Source organism: Halictus rubicundus, chromosome 5, assembly GCF_050948215.1.
Source record: "Halictus rubicundus isolate RS-2024b chromosome 5, iyHalRubi1_principal, whole genome shotgun sequence".
Lineage (NCBI taxonomy): Eukaryota > Metazoa > Arthropoda > Insecta > Hymenoptera > Halictidae > Halictus > Halictus rubicundus.
In genome coordinates this window covers 8,492,859-8,513,148 of record NC_135153.1, presented here as the reverse complement: position 1 = coordinate 8,513,148, position 20,290 = coordinate 8,492,859, and the positions used below count along the sequence as shown (strand labels likewise).

General features: G+C 35.5%; 7 protein-coding genes across 7 annotated transcripts in view; 4 read left to right on the top strand and 3 right to left on the bottom strand.

The window, feature by feature from the left end:
• Positions 1-280: 280 nt before the first annotated feature.
• Bin1 (histone deacetylase complex subunit SAP18) lies at positions 281-1,586 on the bottom strand. Its single transcript, XM_076788052.1, has 4 exons — positions 1,024-1,586; positions 822-928; positions 522-716; positions 281-448 (listed from the first exon to the last, which is right to left on the bottom strand). Exons 1-4 carry the CDS (start codon positions 1,093-1,095, stop codon positions 361-363), a joined length of 462 nt encoding a protein of 153 aa, XP_076644167.1. The 5' UTR covers positions 1,096-1,586; the 3' UTR covers positions 281-360.
• A 146-nt stretch (positions 1,587-1,732) lies between these two features.
• On the bottom strand, positions 1,733-2,912 carry LOC143354185 (uncharacterized). The gene is made up of 2 exons (XM_076788051.1): positions 2,326-2,912; positions 1,733-1,972 (listed from the first exon to the last, which is right to left on the bottom strand). Exons 1-2 carry the CDS (start codon positions 2,756-2,758, stop codon positions 1,755-1,757), a joined length of 651 nt encoding a protein of 216 aa, XP_076644166.1. The 5' UTR covers positions 2,759-2,912; the 3' UTR covers positions 1,733-1,754.
• On the top strand, positions 2,053-5,448 carry LOC143354184 (DNA primase large subunit). Its single transcript, XM_076788050.1, has 8 exons — positions 2,053-2,096; positions 3,001-3,373; positions 3,572-3,909; positions 4,016-4,243; positions 4,322-4,456; positions 4,537-4,915; positions 5,029-5,187; positions 5,285-5,448. The coding sequence occupies exons 2-8, from the start codon at positions 3,214-3,216 to the stop codon at positions 5,296-5,298; spliced, it is 1,413 nt and encodes a 470-aa protein (XP_076644165.1). The 5' UTR covers positions 2,053-2,096; positions 3,001-3,213; the 3' UTR covers positions 5,299-5,448.
• A 409-nt stretch (positions 5,449-5,857) lies between these two features.
• Positions 5,858-7,170, top strand: LOC143354638 (ciliary microtubule associated protein 1A). Its single transcript, XM_076788896.1, has 4 exons — positions 5,858-6,010; positions 6,139-6,351; positions 6,528-6,732; positions 6,902-7,170. Exons 1-4 carry the CDS (start codon positions 5,962-5,964, stop codon positions 7,152-7,154), a joined length of 720 nt encoding a protein of 239 aa, XP_076645011.1. The 5' UTR covers positions 5,858-5,961; the 3' UTR covers positions 7,155-7,170.
• Positions 7,171-7,858: 688 nt separating this feature from the next.
• On the top strand, positions 7,859-9,731 carry LOC143354593 (uncharacterized). Its single transcript, XM_076788846.1, has 4 exons — positions 7,859-7,937; positions 8,020-8,214; positions 8,390-8,540; positions 9,494-9,731. Exons 1-4 carry the CDS (start codon positions 7,859-7,861, stop codon positions 9,729-9,731), a joined length of 663 nt encoding a protein of 220 aa, XP_076644961.1.
• A 1,070-nt stretch (positions 9,732-10,801) lies between these two features.
• Positions 10,802-14,131, top strand: LOC143354189 (facilitated trehalose transporter Tret1-like). Its single transcript, XM_076788060.1, has 3 exons — positions 10,802-10,947; positions 11,102-11,364; positions 12,497-14,131. Exons 1-3 carry the CDS (start codon positions 10,866-10,868, stop codon positions 13,559-13,561), a joined length of 1,410 nt encoding a protein of 469 aa, XP_076644175.1. The 5' UTR covers positions 10,802-10,865; the 3' UTR covers positions 13,562-14,131.
• A 2,435-nt stretch (positions 14,132-16,566) lies between these two features.
• Positions 16,567-20,290, bottom strand: part of Tup (LIM1_Isl and LIM2_Isl domain-containing protein tup) — a 46,766-nt gene continuing 43,042 nt past the window's right edge. The window contains exons 4-6 of the mRNA XM_076788061.1: positions 19,834-20,135; positions 18,895-19,101; positions 16,567-18,761 (exon numbers count right to left, since the gene is read on the bottom strand). Of these exons, the coding sequence (XP_076644176.1) occupies positions 18,525-18,761; positions 18,895-19,101; positions 19,834-20,135 (746 nt within the window). The 3' untranslated portion in view covers positions 16,567-18,524. The remainder of the gene's footprint in view (positions 18,762-18,894; positions 19,102-19,833; positions 20,136-20,290) is intronic.

Genomic DNA, 20,290 nt, shown 5'->3' with positions numbered 1-20,290 from the left:
TGTGGAACTAATATCACAGACGAGACGTAGGAATACGCCAGTCACCTTATACTGTTTCGTGTCACAGGATATCAAATACCGACTCTACCTAAATAGAGTAACCACAGACGAGGTGTTTACTGGTGTTTACCACTTTATTGATTCCAGGAGTGGATTCTTAATAAATTAATGTAAATTATTATTACAGTATGAATTTTTTATTTATGAATACTTTATTATTTGTATATAGCATTATCAGTTTTCTTATCTCTTTTTAAATTTCAGAATAATGTGGCAACAATTTCTGTATTTTATATGATTTATTGATAAGAAATTAATTATTAATGTAGTATATAAATATTAACATTTTTATCACTTAAATCAATATTGACGTAGTGCACCACGTCTAATTGCTGGTTGCCGATTTGGTGGTGTAATAGAAATATCTAAGTAATCACCGATTGTGAACCTGTAATTATACACAGAAAGAAAATTATTTAATATATTCTCAGAATCATGCTTATTCAATAGAATATAGTTACCTTGCTTGCGCTAAAGTTTTGTTATCATCTGCACCTTTTTGTCCTGAACAAGTAACACCTATTTCACGCATACGATACCCAGAATTACGTAATTCAGGAGTTACCAATGAAAAATCGAAATATGTTCCTTTACTTCGAGCATCTGGATTAACTTCTTTAACTAAACCTGTAATCTCTCTCAATGTTGCATCCATCCTTTGAATAAAAAATTTGAAAATTGTTATTTCACATGTTTCGATTATAAATGTGCCTTTTCTTTATTTATAATTTTTCAACTTATGAATATTTTAAAGATATTACCATGTATATATTTGCAGCTCATTTGAAGGAACGTTTCCTCTACTATACTCCATTATATTATGATGTCTACCTGTGTTACAAAATACTCTGAGTAAGAGTGGACATGTCTAGAAATTAAGCAACCAGAATTAATGTGAGACAACATAACATTTTGCAAACGATCTATAATAATATATCTACGAATGTTTATTACTTTAAATACCTTTTCTCTATCAATGGGTTTTTCTGGTAACTGTTTTTCATCTACTACCATGGATTCTATAGCTGATGTCATTATTGAAATTGTTACAAAAATCTAGATGTTTTTGAAAGAAATAATCTATTTGTTTACTTCAAATTTAAGATATAACGTTACACAGCGTCTGTTTACTAAATAGCAGTTGTATATTCAGAATATGGACACTCTTAACGAAATTTAAGGCTATGTTTTGTAACAGTAGAGAGCGCTGACATCATTTATAACAGTACGCATTTGTATGTAGTCTATGAGCGGACCGGTTCCTGCTCGGCGACAAGCCCCACTGAGCATGGCGTTGGCATTGGCTGAATCGGAATCCGTCCGCTGTAGCTTTGTTCTGATTGGTCTGTGTTTTTCATTAATAATTCCTTAACAATGCCGAGAAAAAAATTTTCGCGAAGGAAAAAGTTACTTCAAATGACCTCAGAAATCACCCTTTATATTTAGGTGGTTTCATTTACATTGTTCCAGTTTATGTAATTACTTAAGTATTAAAGTTGCAATCAATTTGTTCTAATTCGTTTCATATTTATGAATACTAAAATATATTATCCCTTAGCACTCCGGTGGTTTTGCTACAGACATTTAACAGGTGTTTACAAAATTCTGGAGTTCGGAGGGTTAAAATATCAATACTAAAATATCTTATTATAATAAGAAACAATTAAAAGTTGAAAACATGTAATAATTTATTTTTATGTAAGCAAGTCAGAATCCCAATTATCATCATTTTCAAACTCGTCTTCATCATCATCATTTTTAACTATTAGTGATTTTAATTTGAATAGTAAATCATCTTTAGATATGGGCACTGCATCAGACTCATCCGTTCTTTCTTCTATGCTTTCATTTTCTTCACTTTCGCACTTACTTTGATGATTATTTGTTCTTGAATTGTTTTTCTTATTTGCAGCTGCAAAAGAGATACTCATTAATGAGAAACATTATACCAATTTATGTACAATAGAACTCCATTTATACAAGTTCATCAGAGTAGTAACAATTCATATCCATTACACCTTATTCTCTGCAAATATGTAAGTGATTCTTAGTAAATTAATTCTTTACTCATTTTAAAACAAAATTAATCAACCGTAACATAAAGTATGTATTTAGAAATGCTTACTCTTAACAAGTAAGAAAAGTATCTGAGTTTACTAAATTGCGTACTGGTTGAAATTTTGTTTAACTAAATGGAGTCCCAACATACTTAGGCCATAAATATATAAAAAGTATTTCAATTGGTATATTTTGAAATGTTTGTACCATTTTGGTTCATGTAACGTATGAACGTTCTCCGTTTTCGTTCAGGTAGTTCTTTAAGAAGATTTTGTAATTCAGCATCTAACTTCATGGACTCTTGCTTACTAGGTTTTCCTTCAATAATCTCACTTTCAGCACCACATTTAGAACAAACTTTAGTTTCTTTAGCACAAGATGAACAGATGTTATGATATGCTTGCTTTACCGACTTGTCTCCACATTTTATACATTTTGAAGGTGTCTTTAATGGTTTATATTTCTTATATTTAATTTTCCATTCAATTATTTCTTTACATCTTTGACATACATTTGCTACTTCAATGCTATTGATCATTTTTATCTTATGCGACTTATCGTGTAAATCATTTTTAAAAACAGTCTGATTTTTATATTTTTGTGGTCTTGATCGATTCGAATTCCCTTTTTGTGTACTCATACTTTTTCTCTAATTTTTAAAACAAATTCGACGGTTTATAAATATAAAATTCCGCAAAGTTTTACCTAATATTTTAATAAAAGGATAAAATTCACTTCCCAGTGAAAGCATGCGCCCGTGTGCGCGTATGCTCACTACTTACACGCACTTACATTCTTCGTACATTGTACCTATTTAGTTGAAACATTTATCGTTCGTCAGAGTAGAGGGCGTAAGAAATCTAGTTGTTGTCGGTATTTCAGATCGCGAAACACGAAACCATATGGTGTTTGGTCTACTCCTATACCTTTGTCTATGGCTGTACCAACCGTCTGACTCGATCGGTAACCTCAAATCTACTGCTTACATCGCCTAGCAGACTTTGCTGATTTTCTGCCATTGCCTGGTTTGGCTGACTGATATCAGTATTATTTATTTATTTACAATATTTAACTTGGTGGACTATTTTTATCAACATGGCATGTATGCCAATGAGACAGCTGCATTCTTCAATTGAGATAGAGCATCAAATCCCTGATAGTACATATACATATAATTTACAAATGTATAACACACCACCATCTGGATATATTAAATTAGAAGAGTTAGAACAATGGTGTGTTAATAGATTAAGAGGTAAAATAAGAAAACAATTTGGAAGTATACAGGCTATCCCATTTGAAGTTTCACACATAATCATTTTCTGATTTATACTAATAAGATTGGTGGACATGCTTTCAAGATCTCATGGGTGACCTTTTATGTAGCTGTTTATTTCTTCTATCCTTTTGTAAAAGTTTTATACCTTAACAAAAATAAAATTTTATTTTGTAGTTCTAACACTAGTAGAGAAAATATTATTGCGAAACTATAACAAATCAGCCGAAGAGTATGTGACTATGTTAATAAGCGAATTGGAAAGTAATGGTATTCATGATTTTGCAAATCTTATAAATACACGTAACTATAATTCCCATAATGGGACAGAACAACATTTAACAAGAAATGACTGTATGTCGCACTTCATGTTAAGGTCTGCATTTTCATTTGAAGATGCAAAGAGACAATGGTTCTTCAGACAAGAAACAACATTATTCAAGTGGAGACTTTCCTTATTAAATGAAAATGATATGAAAACATTCATGAATATCAATAAACTGCTATACTCCACTGTTAGTATTCAATATATTATATACTATAATATAACTAAATATCCTATAAATACCATACAAATAGTGTATCAATTTTCTATATTCATAAACTTTTTCCTCATCATAGATAAGTCAAGAAGAAAAACAGGAATCCAAAGAAGATTTAAGAATGTGCTATAGTGAGATTGAAAATGTTGAGAACACAACATTTTACAAAATACATTTTACTAGTGTAATAAAACCAGTTCAAAAACGACAAATATTTTTAAAAGACGGTATTGCTTATGTACCAGAAACAAAATTGTTTTGGTTAATTGTACCTGAATTTAAGAAAATATTATATAAAAGTTTCGCTGTAAGTGTAGAGTCATACATAGTTAAATGATCTTAAAAATGTTACATTATATCTTTCACAAAATATACATTATTTTAGCATGCACGAGAAATTGCATCAAATACTTATGGTGATGAGAGGATAATCAAAATTTTAACATTACCAAATTTTATAAATACTCAAAAGTTTAATTATAGTAAATGCAACGAATTGTCCGTTATTGAATTGGATCAGGTATATTGAAGATTTTATGAAATAAGGTATTTATAATTAAAAATATTAAAAATTCAAATTTTATTTTCATATTCAATTAGTTATCAAGGACATCTTATCCATTATGTATGAGATTACTTCATGAATCATTAAGAACAAAGCATCACCTCAGAAATGGTGGTAGAGTTCAATATTGCCTGTTTCTTAAAGGAATAGGTCTTAGCCTCAACAATGCAATACAGTTTTGGAAAGATGAACTTATCCAAGCAGTCGATGAGCAAACTTTCGAAAAAGAATACAAATATTATATAAAGCACTTGTATGGGAATATAGGAAAATGTGCAAATTATGAACCATTTCCTTGTTTCAAAATATTAAATTCTACAGTTGGTTTAAAAGACGATCATGGCTGTCCATATAAATGTATGGAATTACATGTACTTAAAAATATACTTTCTAAATGTGGATTAGTTCGATCAGGTAATCGACATTTTGAATGTCTGCAAAAGAGATGTCTAATTTTGACTGCTGTAGATACATTTAATATACCTATTCACTGTAATAGGTGATTTAAAAAATTATAACTATTTCAGACATAGACTCAATAGTGCAACTTTCAAAAGAAGGTCGCTATTTGCAAGCATGTAAAACATACTATGAAGCTACTCATAATTGTATTATAGAAAAGACGTTTCATCATCCAAATGTGTATTTTGCACATAGTCTTAAAAGAATTGAAACTGTATGCTCAGGTACGTTTTGTAGTTGTACATTTACAATTTAAAATATTCTTCAATAATTTTTTTTAATAATTAAAAATTTAATTACTACATATACTGATTATTTTAGATACAGAAGACTAAAACAATGTCTGGGTTGAAGTATTAAAAGATGGAAGCATTGGGCGAACTGAAAATATTATATAAAATATATTTTGTACTCTTTATTTTTTATAGTAACCGAAATAAAAGATGTATATCTTATGCTGTGAACTTTCTTAAAAATAAATTAATCAATAAGAACAACGAACATAAGACACATAACAAAAAATTCAACTAATTAGATTGTACTATTGCTTTTTAGTATCCATCAACAGTTAGCGAATATAGAAACAAACATGATACGCGAATGTCGCGCGCCTCTATGACGTACGCAACGTACACCTCTGTTGGTCGGGTTGCCGCATTTTAGGCGGATTTTAAACTGATAATAACTAAAAAATGAAGCCGAAATCGCAATTTTTTACTCTTCAGTTTCATCTTATATTGTCTTGGAGACCCATCCCTTAAATTTTCTCCCACCTGTAGTCGAACACTCTGTTATATATATATACAATATTGGATGTTATATTCAGAGTCAACGATTGTTATATATATAATCGTGGACTCTGAATATAACGTCCAATATTGCGTGTACTCTGAACATTGTCTGTAGTAAAGTATTTGTCATTTTCGTTCACGAAATTGATAATGTTTTGTATCGTGTAATATTGTGCATGTCTTAACAAATTATTTCATATTACAAAAATGGAAAATAAGGAAAATAAAGCAAAGCTCTTAAGCTGTATGGTAAAAGGTAAATATATTGTATTTAGTTACGATGATAATTTACCCATTATTATTGCTTATTTAGGCGTATTCAAGCGAATAGAACTCTATTTAATCTAATTGATATTTTTAACTTTTCTAACCATGTGTATGAAGGTCCTGGTCCAGTCTATGAGTTACGAACTTTAGTCGGATATGATGGTCATTGCTTATCTCGCCGTAGAGGTCCAGCGTACAGTATGCGATACCGTACACAAATAGTTGTACCAAGTGTAGGTCCTGGACCACGGTATAATGTTGCAAAACTAACAAATTATGGATTGGATAATTCACCTGCATATACAATAGCTGGTAGAGAAGTGTTTAGAGGTAAATATGCTATTACTAATTCGAGACATCGGATCGAGTAAACAATTTTTTTACTATGTAAACAATTTCTACTACGTTAAGTAAAAATAAAAAATTAACGAAAAATCGTCGCTTAAATTTTTTTCCACTTATTGCTGAACAGCCTGTATGTGCCTATCCCACAAAATTCTTTCCAGTAAGAGATTCAGGACCAGGACCAGGAGCACATCATCCAGAATTATGTCCACCAATGAATCACAGCAAAAGACCTCCTGGTTACAGTATTAAAGCCAGGGGCAAAACGAAAATTAGCGATATAGGGCCCGGACCAAATGCATACATTTTACCAACGTGTATTGGTCCCAAAATTCCAGATAAAACGGCACGCGGTGCCTTCACAATGTGCGTATAGATATGACGTTCAAGTAGAACCTTTGCTTGAATCCTTTAAATACTTATGCAAAACAATATTAATGTTTGAAGAAAATTTAACAAATTAAAAGTTAATTTTTATGAAATTTTATAATATCTTTCAATTATTATCAATTATCATTATATTTTCTTATAACAGGGGTAACTACTATAAAGGCAGATACGAGTATCTTAGTCCTGGTCCAGCAGCGTATGGAACAACAGGAACAGAAGTTGTGAAACGTAGATCTCCAGCTTTTAGTTTGAAGCCAAGAAATGATTTAGCTGAAATAAGTTTGAGCCCAGGACCACAGTATTACCCACTACTTAGAAAACAAGCCCCCATGTATTCCTTTGGTATCAGACACAGTGAATGTGCTGGAGTGCCGATCACAAGTTTGGATGAAGATTAATGCATCTACAAAAATTCCAAAAAAAAGGATAAATGGAAAATTATAAAAATGTATTATATGTATGAAACATTTCATGTATTTTTAGAGTGATTTTACATATATATATACACATATACTTTTGTGAAATATTTGTAATATACTTTAAAATTTCTATGTCCTATTTTATATATACAGAATATAAATTTGTATACTGTTTTGTCCAAATGTTTAGAAAGTTTTTATTTTCAACGTATGCGCATAAACATTTAATATATTTATATAACATCTACATAGTGTATCAGTATCGGCCCGGCCATACAACATATAACATTTTCTTGTAATACCTTCTAAAATATTATGAATTTAAAAACATAATATTTCGTTTAAATTATAGTTAATAATTATAGTTAATAATTATTGATATGTATACGAAGTTACTTTGTCTAGTTTCTAAATTGGAAACACTAAAAAATGTTTGTTAGGAATTAAAACAATGCGAGTGTTTACATGCATAAATTATTGCTAATACAAACTGTATTCTCTGTGATTATGAGTTCAAGGTCACATTTGTGTATAAAGATTTTTCGACTTGTTGATACGTTCACAGCTATCAGTGTTCGCACTAATCAACTGTTTATGTTCACAATGATTTGGCTTATCTAATACATTCAAAATTTTATATATTTTTTTAAGTTCTAACGAAATGTAAATTATCAAGTAACAAAATGCCACCAAAACCGGATCCCGATCAATCAGAAACAGAACCAACAAAAAAAACCGTGATTGCCATATGTGGTGTGAGAAGTATGATTAAATGTTTTTCTTAGCGAATATATGTACATACGTTACAACAAGCTTTAGGATATTACATATATTTACTTTTTAGGTCCTGGACCTAAATACCAGCTTAAAACTCTTGTGGGTTACGAGAAGCATTGCCTCTCCAGGTATCGGAATCCAGCGTATACAATTGGTACGAGATTACTCGGTCTACGAGCATGCGAAGGACCAGGACCAAAATATTTGCTACCGGGTCCGAAACGCGGTGGTTTTTCTTTTGGACTAGTCGGCCGGACTATCGGTATTTGAAAATTATATTTCTACATTATTACTTCTTAGGATCGAAGTTGATTCAGCTAACAATAACTTCAACACTGTTTTGTTCGATGTTGAAGCAAAATGATACGACAAATTTTTCCTTATTTCTCTTAAATAATACTTGAAAAAGTTGAAACACGATCATTCTTTTCCATTAGCACCTTTCTGCGGTCCTGGCCCAAAATATATTTTACCATCTCCGAAAGGTCCAGCATTTTCATTAAAGTATAGAACCAAACCCAGAAGTGAATGTGCGACACCAGGACCCTACTACATAAAATCGCCCAAAACAGGTCCAGCGTTCATCATGTGAGTACCATTTGTTTCATCATTTTTCTATTATTCATTTTTCTTCTTTAAGCATAATCATCGTTGTCACGTTGCCACGAGAGGGGGAAACATTTGGGCCTTGATGAGTCATGTTTGGGGTTGGAGTGTAAGAATGTGGACGTCGCACGTCGCGTCAGATAGTTGTCAGCTATCTTTAGGTTTCTCGGATATACATACACAAGATGTTTACAGTCGTCGGTTTACAAGTAGATCAGGGAGTTCTAACTTGTTCCCCCTCCCCCCTCGAGAACCGTAAGGTCACCATCATCAAAATTCGTCGGTTGTATACTCGCCACGTGGTTAGACGATCACGATTAGGGACTACTTTGGTTCACAAGATATGGCTTTATAAAATTACAGATTTTGCGTTTCTCTGTTTCGCATTTCTGCAAGTCATCACATGCATCTTGTAGGACACATTTCTCCGAGATCATCAGCTATCTTATCTCTGTACATAAACGAATGCCGAGCAGCCCTTACATATCGTAATAATAAACGCCGTTATTAGGAGTGTAAGACTACCTGAATTTATCGCACCTAGCGACTTCTTTCAAAAGTATATAGTTGCGTGTTTGCGCAATTGCATTATGTTCGTAATATGGGTGTGACGTTAGCACGGTAACGCCACGAGCCAGTATTTTCTCTGTAACCGTGAAAAAAATCTCTACAGTAACCATTAAAATTTTATCCCCACTACCGGGGGGATCCACCTTGGAACCAATGACCGAGATATCGAATACATCGATGAGACTCTCTTGCTAATGCAAGCAAAGCGAAAGATTCCAACTTCTCGAATCTCTTGATTTATTTTTCTCTTTGGCTTTTCATGAAACATTTACCATCGTTTACCAGAAACTTAATGGACCAGCTAATGATAGATTTAAGTTTAAGTTTCAGTTAACGTTTGAACGAACACTTTGCGTCTCTTGCAGAGGAATTCGCACGCCGAGCCTGAAATGTTCGCCTACGCCGGCCCCTTACTTTTACGAAGACAGAACATGTTCACCAAAGTTCTCTATGACGCGTAGAAGACCCGAGAAAATGATTTGTCGAAGTCCAGGTCCTAAATATGATCTTAAATCACCGAAACCAACACCTGCTTATTCGTTCGGAATCAGGCATGGCGAGTGTGCCCCTCCTTTTATTGTTGATTGTGACGACTTGTGCTAGGGCACAACGCGAACTGTAACTTCATCTTGTGACAATGTAAACGCATATGGAAACAAATTACGCTGCAAATATATTATACATCCGCGACATGCTGTATTGTTTACTTTATAGCAGAGTTGGGAATATTTTTTGCTCCAATCAGAATCAAAGCTGTCGAATCACGCGATGAAGCCATGACAAAACATTTTGTTACATCCAGTATGTACATACACGTACGTACGCTATCTACGCAATTCACTCTGGCGAGTGAACAAATTTCAGCTTTTTCAGAAAGAGTTGGTGGGTGTTCGAGTTGTATACTTTCGACATTAAAAGAATGAGTTGCCACTTGTGGAAAACGATTACATTTATGAACACTTTATCAGAGTTTTTAAACATGGTAAATCAAGGGACGCTGCGTTATCTCGAAATTCAGTACACATTACTTGTCATCAGGAGGTGAACCGATTCCAAACACGTAAATATCTGTTACATAAAGATATTGGCAGAAATGGTAATATGACGAATCGAAATCATAATGGAATTAAATCGTGCAACAACAACCAATTTTTTAATCCGTTTTAGGGTAGCCAATATGCCCAATATGCCAATATATATTGCATATTATTACGCTTATTACGCTTATTATTATTGGTTATTATTATTTTTGCTTTTTATTATTTTTTATTGCAAAAATTCGTGTTCGATTTTTAGAGATTTCAAGACTTTTTTCGAACAAAAATTGCGCGGTTTGATTGATTAATGATCGATTAATAAAACTGTTATTTTGAAATGTAATTGCCTGTTTCATTTTCAAATCTGACGGATCGCAAAGGACGTGCCGAACCGTCCCTACAGCGACTTAAGCCGCATAATTACAAGGGTCTAGCAATGGCAAAGTTCAGCAAGTTTTTACGAGCAAACAGATATGCTAGAACGGATATTTATATCTTTTACGATACTTGTATCTACATGTACCGTTGTAAATTAGGTGGCAAACAACTTTCACGTATACATTGTTTATTCTGACATCAAGCTGTTATCTGAGAAACCCTGCTCACATAGAACTTTAGACGAAGTTTAATGCATCTCGTTCAGTGGCAAATTGAAGTTCGTATCGTCATCTTTGAAAGAAGTGTATGGAAAGGCTAAAGCATGAGTACTACGACGGTCGAAAAGGCAAAATACACCTCACCTGACGGTTCAAAAACATGGGAGTATTTGACCATTTTAACATGCAAGTATAACAGTTTTTAGCAAAGTTACATGTAGCAAAGAATATTGCAAACTTTAGTGTTTCATCAAACCCTTGTGTTCCGTTTGACTCAATTGAAAAAATGTAGATTACACATTTTTATTAGAATAATAATTTTTTTTCTTTTTTTGTAAAGGCGCTTCTATGGCTGGCTGTCTTGGATATATCGTGGGCTGGAATTCACCAAGTATCGTAATATTAATGGCGGACGATTCACCCATTCCGGTCACCGAGTCAGCTGTTTCTACGTTGGTTGCTACTGTAGCCGTTGGTCATTTGGTAGCACCTCCGCTGAACATTTTTTTGGCTGATCGATTTGGCAGGAAGACCACTATGTTGCTGAGTTTTTTACCGGTTTTAGTTAGCTGGGGTTTAATCACAATCGCTTCATCGATTTGGGTAAGTCGCGCTTAATAAAAGGTAGTCAATAATTTCTATAACCTTTTAATAAAAGGTAGTCACGTGACTTTTGCAGAGCCAACAGGTACTGCTGTATAATTTCCATTTACAGCCTTCAGCCAATAACTTAAGATTCTTCTTGATCGTGATTCGACGTGTCTTGAATCTGTGACTAAACTTGTCACATTTTGTGCTCTGTATTATCGATATTATGAATTCTGACGTCAGAAACGTGCTTCAAGTTTTCGGCTTTATTTCGCAGAGAATCAAGAAAAAATATAGCTCAATTTGTAGCTGGAGATATTTGCTAGCGCGCGCTACTCTCGATTTCACCCAGAAAACTCATCCAATGGCATAAAAATGCTTGCATTCCATGGCATGCGCATCATCGATTTTTGGCCTACTTCTAACGCTTATACTACCAAATATCTGCATAATCTCGTCAGCTGATGACTAGCGCGCACTAGATTGAACCTTTTTCTTTCGAACGAGCCCTTTCCCAGCGAAAAATATTCTCGTACAAGGACGAAAAGTTGAGGCGCGTGAAACCATTTTTCGCCTATTTTTGTCGGTAACCTGGTCACCCTACCTTATCGCGAATATACGGAGTCTTGGCTCCGGTTTGGTTTGAAATCCATATACGTGTGCAAGGGTCAAAATCTAGACAAATTGCCGCTTCAATATTGCAATGAGCAGTTTAGAAGTGGTCAATTGTGTTTCCTAAAAGTCCAATCTACGTCTGTATAGAGCCCAAATTGCGAATTTCTACCTCATCGTGGAGTAATTTGTAATATTCGGCAGAAAATTCGAATTCTGAAGCAAGTATGACGTCACAAGATGGCTGCCGCTGAAAGATTCTCTTAATTTCGAGAGATTTAGTGTTCGTATCGAAAAAAAGGCTCTATAGAGACGTAGCAAAGACATGTACAAACACGGTGGTATGCATTTTTAATAGATTACTTACTTATTTAAGACGTAAAATGTCTAGAAAAAAAGGCACAGCGTAACATAGCGTGACAGTCAAAGCCAAATGCCTGCCGGCCCCCTTAAGGCTTGCGAGATTTAACTCAGTCTAATTAACAGAAACACGAATTTTTACCTCCAATAAGTACATGAACCTTTTCTCTTGTAGGAATTGTACGTGGCAAGATTTCTGGCAGGATTCGGTATGGGATTGTTTGTCTGTGCCGGGCCAATGTACATAGGTGAAATATCATCATCGGAAACACGAGGTGCTGCAAACTCTCTGACTGGAATCGCGTTTAACACCGGTATTCTAATAACATTCGTGGTTGCACCGTATCTGTCGTTATCCCTCATGGCTCGAATTTTCCTTGTCTTCAATGCCGCTTCTATCTGCATGTTCTGGTTTATGCCTGAATCGCCGTATTTTCTGGTATTGAGGAACAGAATGGACGAGGCCGAAGAAGTGTTGGAAAAATTGCGAGGAAAAACCGATGTTTCCGACGAGTTGCAAGTGGTTATCGCCTGTCTCTCTACAGAAGAGAAAGGAGTCACGAAGAGTGGAACCATAACGGACGTCTTCGCATCGCGAGGACATTTTCGTGCTCTCCTTATAATTTTACTGTTTACGGTAACGCACCATTTCGGTGGGTTCTTTACCATCATCACCTATTGTCAGTTGATATTCAAGTCAACCAGCAACATTATAAACGACTATACGATCGCCGTGATTATTGGTGTGACACAAGTGATTTCCGCTGTCGTAACAACATTTTTGGTCGACAAGGTCGGTCGCAAACCACTGATACTTGTATCAGGTATCGTAGCTGCTTTGTGTAATCTTGTTATCGGTAGTTTCTTTTACGTAAAGGAGTATACAAGCATAGACGTGCAGATGTACTCTTTGGCGCCGTTTATAGCTTGCATAGTGTCAATTTTTATGTTTAATTGCGGCTTAATTTGCTTGCAAATAATTTTAATGTCAGAAATCTTTGCTACCGAAGTCAAAGCAATCAGCACATGTCTTGTCGGTGTGATCGGCGGTTTAGAAGGCATCGTCGGATTTAAGCTTTACATATGGGTAGCTATAAGCTTAGGCTATGGCCATTCGTTTCCATTCCTGGGGTACTGTGCAGTCGTAGCGGTTTGTACCGCAATTATTTATCGCATCACGCCGGAAACTAAAGGCAAAACTTTTGTAGAAATTCAAAGGAAACTAAACAGGTCTGACTGATGTCAGCAATGTTTTCTCAATTGCAACATGTACAGAAGATTCAATGTAACGCTATTTTAAAGTTATAACATTGACGGAAACGCGATCTACATACGCTTTTACGCATTTGTAATTGGTAAAATCATACGATGCGTCTTCAGGAAATCCAAACGAACGTTTCTGTTTAGATATTCTTAATGATATAACATACGTATGCGTGAAATTAGATATATGTCTCGGAACGTTTTATGGAAGACTAATGTAGCTGCCGAAATGCTTGCTCAAACGTTTATTGCTTTATCGTCGTAGGACGATATTAATTCGCTCTTCTAGTCTCTTATCTATTATATTATTGAGCAACGAATACGTGAGTTACGTTAAATCCAATTCGCCGACACTATCATACTGTTAGGCTTGTATTTGTTCTAGCCGAATTATTGGCTAAAGTGTGTGACGTCAAAGCCTAACCATTGGGGGCGAGCGAGGCCCCCTTCGATACGTGACTGTTGGCCGGGTTGCCGCATTTTAGGCGGACTTTAAATTGACAATAACTGAAAAATAAAGGCGAAATCGCAGTTTTTTTATTCTTCATTTTCACTTTATATTGTCTTGGAGAACCAGCCCCTACATTTTCTCCCACCTGTAGTCGAACACCCTGTATGTAATGCAAAACGCTTTGCTCGGTGTTCAAGCAGCTCGCTGCAATAACGCTGTGCAGATGTCTATAAAGATCATGTACCATAATGATCTAATATTAATAGAGTAGTCATATCGTACCGTGCGAAAATATGTAACAAAGTCGGGTGGATAAAAATTGAACAGCTACCAACAGCGTGGAAATGTCGGAAAGTTCAAATAGTAATAAACACGGATCTGTTTAATTGGACAATTTATTACGTGTGCGCCGGTATAGAAATATCATACAAATCCGAAGACGATCCGAATAGATTACGAAAAGTTTAAGTTTATGATGTTCTCCCTTTCATACAAGTACATCGCAAGAGGAGCGGTGTGGAACGATTCTATACAAACACCGAAACGAATCACCACTAAAACGACCCGCTAATTAACGAGAAGTCAAAAATAAGGGGCAGGGACGGGGGATGGAATTATTATTTACAATTCAGTGCGTTACCGTATTCACATGAAGCTCCGCACACTTTGGTATTAATCGAATTTATATACATACAACTTGCGTTTACATGAAAACTTACAACGTAAATTGGGAATAACGTGCTATCGCCGATATTACCTTTTTCTTTATCGTTTATACGTGACTCGGCTATTTGTGTATCGATATTATGAATTAGATAAAATGGGCCTTTCCTTCATTCTCTATAACACAGTCTGACGATCAGAGTTGGATATACCGCCTTCTTACTGATTTTTCTCTCTTTCGCAGATAAATGTTGACTAACGCAAGTGTATCCGAAAGTAATATTCGATTTGGATCTCCAAGTATTTCAATTTCGAGTATAGTTCTAATAAGCAAACAAAATAGTTATACATCGATTAATTGAAAATAATAAGGTTTCGTTAGTTCCGTATTTCATTGTTGACGAATTTAACGTTTTTAGAATTTAAATACGTATACTGCAGCATAAGATCTGCAACACGTGGATTGTTCATTTACATTTACTGAATTTCTTCGAGTGAAATCATAAGGTTCGAATATAATTTAAGGAATTATTTAAATATTACTGTACCGAATTATCCTAACGCAATAAATTCATACATACCTGCAATAAATACGATACATGACCCTTTATACAGTAGACAATTAACGTGTTTCGTTTCAGCACAGTGAAATTGTGTGACTTCAAGTAATATCCAACTTTTTGTCTCGCAATGTTGAGTCGTATCTTAAATTGATAGAATACGTAATATGGAAAATGAAATGTAACAACGATTCAAGAATCAACGTAACACGGCAGAAAATACTAGAAGTTTTTGCTATTATACGGGCTGGATGAATAAATAAATAAATGAAATTATCGTGACTACATGTAGGTAAACAATATTTTGTTCGTATACGCACGAGAAATTGGATAACATTGTTGAGAGATAAAGATGGGACTATTATAAAGATTTTTTTCAACTACATTTCAATCGTAACAGAAAGGTTGTTGTCCTCCTTCTACAAACGAAATGTTCTTCAAATAAATATTTTATTTATCACGAACAAACACACATTACTTCCATTTTGATTTCCTTACTTTTCCTTTTATACAACAGATTCTTTTTGCCCAACTCTGTCGACGATACTGCATCCTTCTCCCATTTCATTTGTTCATTCTCTCTCTCTCTCTCTCTCTCTCTCTCTCTCTCTCTCTCTCTCTCCCTTTTTCTCTCTTTCTCAGCAATAAAACCGCTCTTTGGTCATTTATACGAGCTAAAAAAACTGAAGAACAAACAAAGATGGGCCGAAAGCGCGAAAAATGCGACATCGTATTGTTAACTTTCAACATAATCGCTAGATTTCGGCGTAAAACAGAAGTTTCGATACGATTACAATTCCTTTGGATGAAATCATTCGATCTAGATACTTTAATGTTCATTCCCTGATAAGTTTCGTTATTCACAAAACTGTATAGACTAAGGGACCCACTCACTATGGGAGTATCAATTACTATGCCTATATTAATTACACTTATTTTTAAAGTATAATGAATATTAAGAAAGAGATATATAATATTAACTGATTTTAATGAAAAAATTTAATATCCCCTTTTTTTTAAATATTCATTATGCTTTAACACTAAACCTACCAAGCACAAGACATATAAAAGTGAAATGTCTTATAGAAGGGAGAAGATTGTATTTATTTAAACTTCGAACGATTTTCATTATAATCTGTGCGCAAATAAAGAAGTCAATTCAGTCACTTCCTATGAAAACGTTTTTATAATTTTTAATAATGGTGAAATAGAAAACCGGTCATTTTAACCGTAGTAGGTTTAGTGTTGAAGATAAGTATAATTAATATAAGCACGGTAATTGTCATTCCCACTGTAATTGTGTCGCTCGAGGCTCACCGAATGTGTATAAATATTGAACAAACAAATCCAATGGTTCTCTAGTTTATCCATTGATCGCTAGTCACGCAATTGTTGTCTAACCAGGCTAATTTCCTATCAGGAAGTTGGTTTTTATTCGACCGTTTCACAATTTCAGCGTACGAGCATAATTTTTGCTCGAAAGCTTCCGAAATCTAATTTTCACAATTTTCTCTTTACGAACCGTGCAAATTATCCCAGTCTCGTTTTCTTCGTTTTTTTTTTGTTCACGATCCGTTCGAATTTCCGGAGTTTTGGCGAATTTAACTGAGGGATCGTTCGAAAAATGTCAGAATGATTCATATCATTTTCTCGTTCGTTTCCTTAAAGACAATTATTATCGTTCCGTAACAAAACGATCGACAGCAATATGCATCGAGAAACTCGACGACCGTCGCGTACCCCCTCGATGATTCGTTTACAGTTCACAGTTTACATACGTGTTCTACCTGAGATTTCTTCTGAACCGAACTATTCGTAATTTGTAGGAATTTTTGCCTGTTCGTCGTACAAACGTTTTAATTGTGAAACATTGAGCGTGACCCCTTACGTTCTGACAAAATAACGTGTTCAAATAATCACCGACAGAAATCGTTTCGAAATACGATCGAAGCGCGCTTCGGACACGTAAGACTTCACAATTGCATATCTTACAATAATCTCTAATTATAATTTTTTCCCCCACTTTCGCTTCGATCCTCCGTTTACATAAGCTCATGATTCTGCAAATTAGTTCTCGCTTTGTTACAGTTTCCTTTCTTTTGTCGTCCGAGAAAAATTGGTTTTCCTCAACCCTTTCGCGCAGCAGTGAATCCAAAAGTTCGAGAAAGAATGGAAAACTTCGAGTTCGACTGTTATTTGTTTATTTAAAATACGTCTATAATAAAAGTACCTAAATGTTTCAATACTTGAATATATTAAATGACTGTTATAAAAATATTGAAACCTAACGGATATTTATACAATCGAAAGTTTCACGCAGTTGTAGTACCTTCCTTCTGTTCATGTTCGATAAATAGCTTTACATGAAACTAATGCGATACTGTTAGAATAATAAATAATTTTTGGAATTATTACGAAGTATCCGTGTATGTAGCGTCGTTTCTCGCATTCTAAAATATTCGAGAAAGTGATTTCGCGCTGTTAAAAAACTGTAATCGTGTAATCATTACCAGACTATTTAAGAAATCATTTATATTATTCGCTGTACGATTGTTTCGAGAGAAATAATTGTTTCGTTCGCATGCACACTGACATACCAAGCACTGCTCGAAGGATGAAAATACAAAGTATTTCGGTTTTAATATACTCTTAAATATTACTTTAAAAGATAACGGACACTCGTTTCTTTTTATAAATATATTAATTTAGGGAAATAAAATGTCAAGTTTTATACATTGGTACAGGACGTAGAAAATCGCTGCGGTATAATTTTGCCTGGGTTTTCGATTCCGGATAATTTCAAATAAATTTTCAAAAGATTCAAGCTGCGAAACACTGGCGTTATTTAAATGGAAACAAGTGAAAATCACGATATTTGAATCCGTGCCGGTAATATTGTTACAGGGATTCGCAGCGAAACGCTTTGAACGTTCAGCAACGATGTTCGGCTGTCTGCTGGTCGAACTGTAATTTGTTTAAACGATTGAGCGTGTCGTATTTCGAAAACCGGTTAGCGATGAAAACGAAACTCGTCGTTTCCTCGATCGAGGAAAATTTCATCCAGGGTGCGCGTTCGAGATAGCAACAGGCGCGAAAGGGTCAAGCTATTATTACCGGGGAAAGCCTAATGAATTTCGAGACAACTTTCATCGTTCGGTTCCATTTGCCTGTTCCACCCTATTTGTTCTCGCAGACTACTATTCTCTTCAAGCACTTATCAAAAGAAGACCACGAAGACACTTTCGTTCTGGCCACACCGCGCAACACTATGGACTTCCTGTATCGTGGTGAAGGGAGTCACTGTCACTTTCAAGGTAAGTTACGTAGCTGTCGGTACTGTCAGGGTGCTGTCCCATGTCTGGCCCACCGCTGCCAGGATGGTGGGGACCAGGGGGTGGTAGAGGACCACCACCCCCGCCGCCTCCACCGTCGTTCATGGGCCCACCGAGCATCCCCGGGGGTGGTAACTGTGGTGGCCCGCTATGAAGATCGTAGCCGTGCATCTGAGAACGAACGATTCACCTTGTAGCACCATTTAATCGCTTTCCAATCGATTAGGGTTAGGTGTAATTGATAAGAACATTTTGTCCGTATTCGTTTACGTAACCGAGAGAAATGAATTCTAACCATATTTACCTGCGACACCAAATGGTGGAAAGATGGCGTGTTAGGATCTAGCCTGTCTAAATCAGTGTGGAGAGCGAAATCCGAAAGTGCTTTCCATGGCGGTTGATAAGCTTGCACCTCGAGTGGCGTCATTCCTATGGAACTCTCGTGTCTCACGGGACTGCTGGCCACCATAGGAATGCCGTGCATTCCTCCGAAGCCTAATTTACGACCATCCTGCAATCAAAAACACCGCGATTCGTTAAATTGTTCGTTGCAGTGCGAGGCATTATTAGATCTTCAAGAAAGAAAGAAAGAAAGAAAGAAATGCTCAGAGTTTTCGAATAATGTTTTAAAATTGAAAACATGAGTTATTGTTATATACGGGGTGTTCATTTGAAAACTTTCCAGCCGAATATCTCGAAAAGTATGGAAGATATTAAAAATGTGTAAAAAACACGTGTCTTAGGAGTTCGAGGGGGAAATAGGGGGGGCAGTATCAGTTTTTTATTTGGGTGGTGTTTTCAAGGTCATTAGAAGGTCAACTTTGTTTGTTCAAATGGAAACCTATATTTTTTAGTACGGGTTCTTATTGTACGTAAAAAGACCAGCAATTTTCGTAGGATACTTTTTTTTATCTGCGCACTAATTTCGGTCCTCTTTCCCTCTTGAACTCCAAGGACGTGTTTTACGCTTTTTTAATATCTTTCATACTTTTCGAGATATTCGGCCGGAAAGTTTTCAAATGAACACCCTGTATATTCTTTCAAATAAATAATATTCTCCGCCTGTTTAAAACTTTTGAAAGTTTTAGCGGTGCTGTAGTTACGCACCAGAGTGTAAATTGGTTTTTCACGATTCGAAACCGTGACGGAAGCAGAACGATCGATTCTCGAAAGGAAAATGTCCTGCGAAAAGCAGGACACAGTCCCCTAGAAAACGAGGGAGTTTCGAAAATTCCATGCTCACCTTCTCCTGCATCTGTTGTTTCATCGCGATCGTCTTCTTTTTGTCCTTGCAACGCTTATTCTGGAACCATACCCTAATCACTCTTGGACTGAGACCCGTCATTTCCACCAACTGCTCCTTCATCAACGCGTCCGGTCGCGGATTTGCCGCGTAGCAAGTTCTCAGAGTGTGAAGTTGCTTCTCGTTCAGAACCGTGCGGACCCTGGTCGGTTTTCCATCAGAACCGCCGCTGCTCTTATGGCTGCCCGATCCTCGGTTACCACCCACGCTTGCTTTGTGCGATCCGCTCTCGGACCCGGAATCTGCGAGCAGGTTAACAACAATTAAGTCACCGTCCAAAGCGTTCGCAATTTCGCAGAATCCAACCTGACGATTTTCCTTGTAACCACGAGGAAAGGGTAATTTTTGTCATCTCTAAACAGGACGAACAAAAAACCAACTCGAGAACCAGGAATAA